Consider the following 2,018-nt stretch of genomic DNA (forward strand, 5'->3'; position numbering starts at 1 on the left):
ATAGTCAAAATGTCGTTAGCAACAATTATTAGGATTGAACCATTTTTTGTATAAATATGTATCTTTTGCATTTTTTTATGGCAGCACACTTTTTATATCCTGCAATTTTTATGAATGATTTTTTTGATGTTTGCTTTTGATATTTTCCCATGTAAAATCATTCTGGAATTTTTTAATTAATTTATTTTTCTTTTATTTAATAATAATGTTTAATTTAAACATTATTAAAAATAAAAATCAATTACATAAAAAAAGATATTTAATTTAAAAAAATCTCAGTCTGATATTTCTCTCTGTCTCTTTAAGAAGAAAGATTTCTGACGTGGTTTTGATATTACTGATCGTACGGTATCTTCAACAGTGTCAGACCTAGCACTCAATTGAATTGGAGCGACTTTTTTGTGGTGTGAACTTAGATTTTCGTAACGAGCAACGGGTGTATAGTGAACATAGTGAGAGGTGGTATCCGAGTGGGTCTGGTGATCAAATCGTCTGGCGTGTACATTTGCTCCTTCGTCAACATAATAGAAACCCTTTTTCAGTGTCGAGTGAAGATTGTAGTATGGTTCGTCAGATTGATCGACAGAAGAATAGACTGAATTGTAGGAATTGTCATTGAACAAGTCAATGACTGGTTTTGCAGATATTTCCGTTATGAGGACAATGAAGACAATAAATGTCAAACTAAACCAAACGCGATTTGTGGGCTGTAAATGAATAATAAGAAAAAAATATTTATATTAGTCAATAAAATATAATTAAAGTTTGGGTAATAAATTATTATTTATTATACATAATAATATTAATTTGTTTATTACTCTTTTTTAATTAATTTACTCACCTTAAACATTTTGGATGATATGTTTTTTTTAATTTTTATGAGATTTGTCCACTGTTGTATTTTTTTATTGTTTATATATTTTTTTTTAATTTTTTGGTGGGATATTTTTTTTTCACGTTGTAATCCTTTTTCCGCAAATTGTTGTTGGATATTTTTTGACTTATTTGTCAAATTATAAAATCCTTTTCCCAAGAAATCGAATACTGCTTGTCTGATGGCAAGAAATGTATGTTCCTCATTCTTTTAACTTGAAATGTTTTGTGCTGAAAAAACATAAATTTCAGTCGCTATTTATATGAAAACGGGATGTCACCAAATTAAGAAAAACAAAAACTCTTGCGGCATTCACACTAAAGTGTTAAATTACAACAAAATACTCGTGTTTATTGAAATTGATTGATTTATTTTTCAACGTTAACATAACAAAATACTTTTAATACGCAGTTATTAGGATGAAATGTGTGATTGTGCAGGATATTTTCAAGAAACTTGTTTGTAAATAGAAAAAAAAAATAAAATCGGACAAGAGATAATACAAAATAATAACCGACTTTGTAATTGGGTCACAAATTTATAATTCGAAAAATATCCAAAGGCCATAAAATATCCGCTGGAAGATAAAATAAAAAAACGCATTTTTGGAACGTGCAAAGTAAAGTGTAGCTTCGTGAATAAGTTAATAATAACAAGTAAAAAGTCGTTAAGTTAGGCCGGGCCGAACTTTTTATACCCTCCACCATAAAAACGTCTTAATTAAAATGGAATAATTACGGTTCCTTTCACAATTTTAGGTGTAACAACATTTCGACAATGGTGAGTATATTAAAAACCCCGAAGGACAGATGCGCGTGAGTCGAACTACCGCGTTATGGCGTGATGAAGTTTTTGCAAGAGACCCTGTATGCCATCATGAATTAGCATTATATCTTTTTTTTTTTTTTGTTTTTGTGGATCACTTAAGCAACAGTGAACAAAGATATACCGCTAATTCCTGATGGCCCACAGGATCTCTATCAAAAATTTCATCACGCCATAACGCGGAAGTTCGACTCACGGTGGATCTGTCCTTCGGGGTTCATAATATACTCACCAAGGCCTTTCTTCCCCAAGAGGAATTTTCTGTGCCCCAGACTTTCACCTCCATTTTGTTGCACAGTGTTATCTAATCTAATCTAAA

General features: G+C 30.7%; 1 protein-coding gene across 1 annotated transcript; it reads right to left on the minus strand.

The window, feature by feature from the left end:
• Positions 1 to 275: 275 nt before the first annotated feature.
• On the minus strand, positions 276 to 969 carry LOC141386644 (uncharacterized). The gene is made up of 2 exons (XM_073955560.1): positions 842 to 969; positions 276 to 707 (listed from the first exon to the last, which is right to left on the minus strand). The coding sequence occupies exons 1-2, from the start codon at positions 848 to 850 to the stop codon at positions 276 to 278; spliced, it is 441 nt and encodes a 146-aa protein (XP_073811661.1). The 5' UTR covers positions 851 to 969.
• Between the last annotated feature and the right edge of the window lie 1,049 nt (positions 970 to 2,018).

The sequence above is a fragment of the Musca autumnalis genome, unplaced genomic scaffold, assembly GCF_047663935.1.
Source record: "Musca autumnalis isolate F117 unplaced genomic scaffold, ASM4766393v1 scaffold_5, whole genome shotgun sequence".
NCBI lineage: Eukaryota > Metazoa > Arthropoda > Insecta > Diptera > Muscidae > Musca > Musca autumnalis.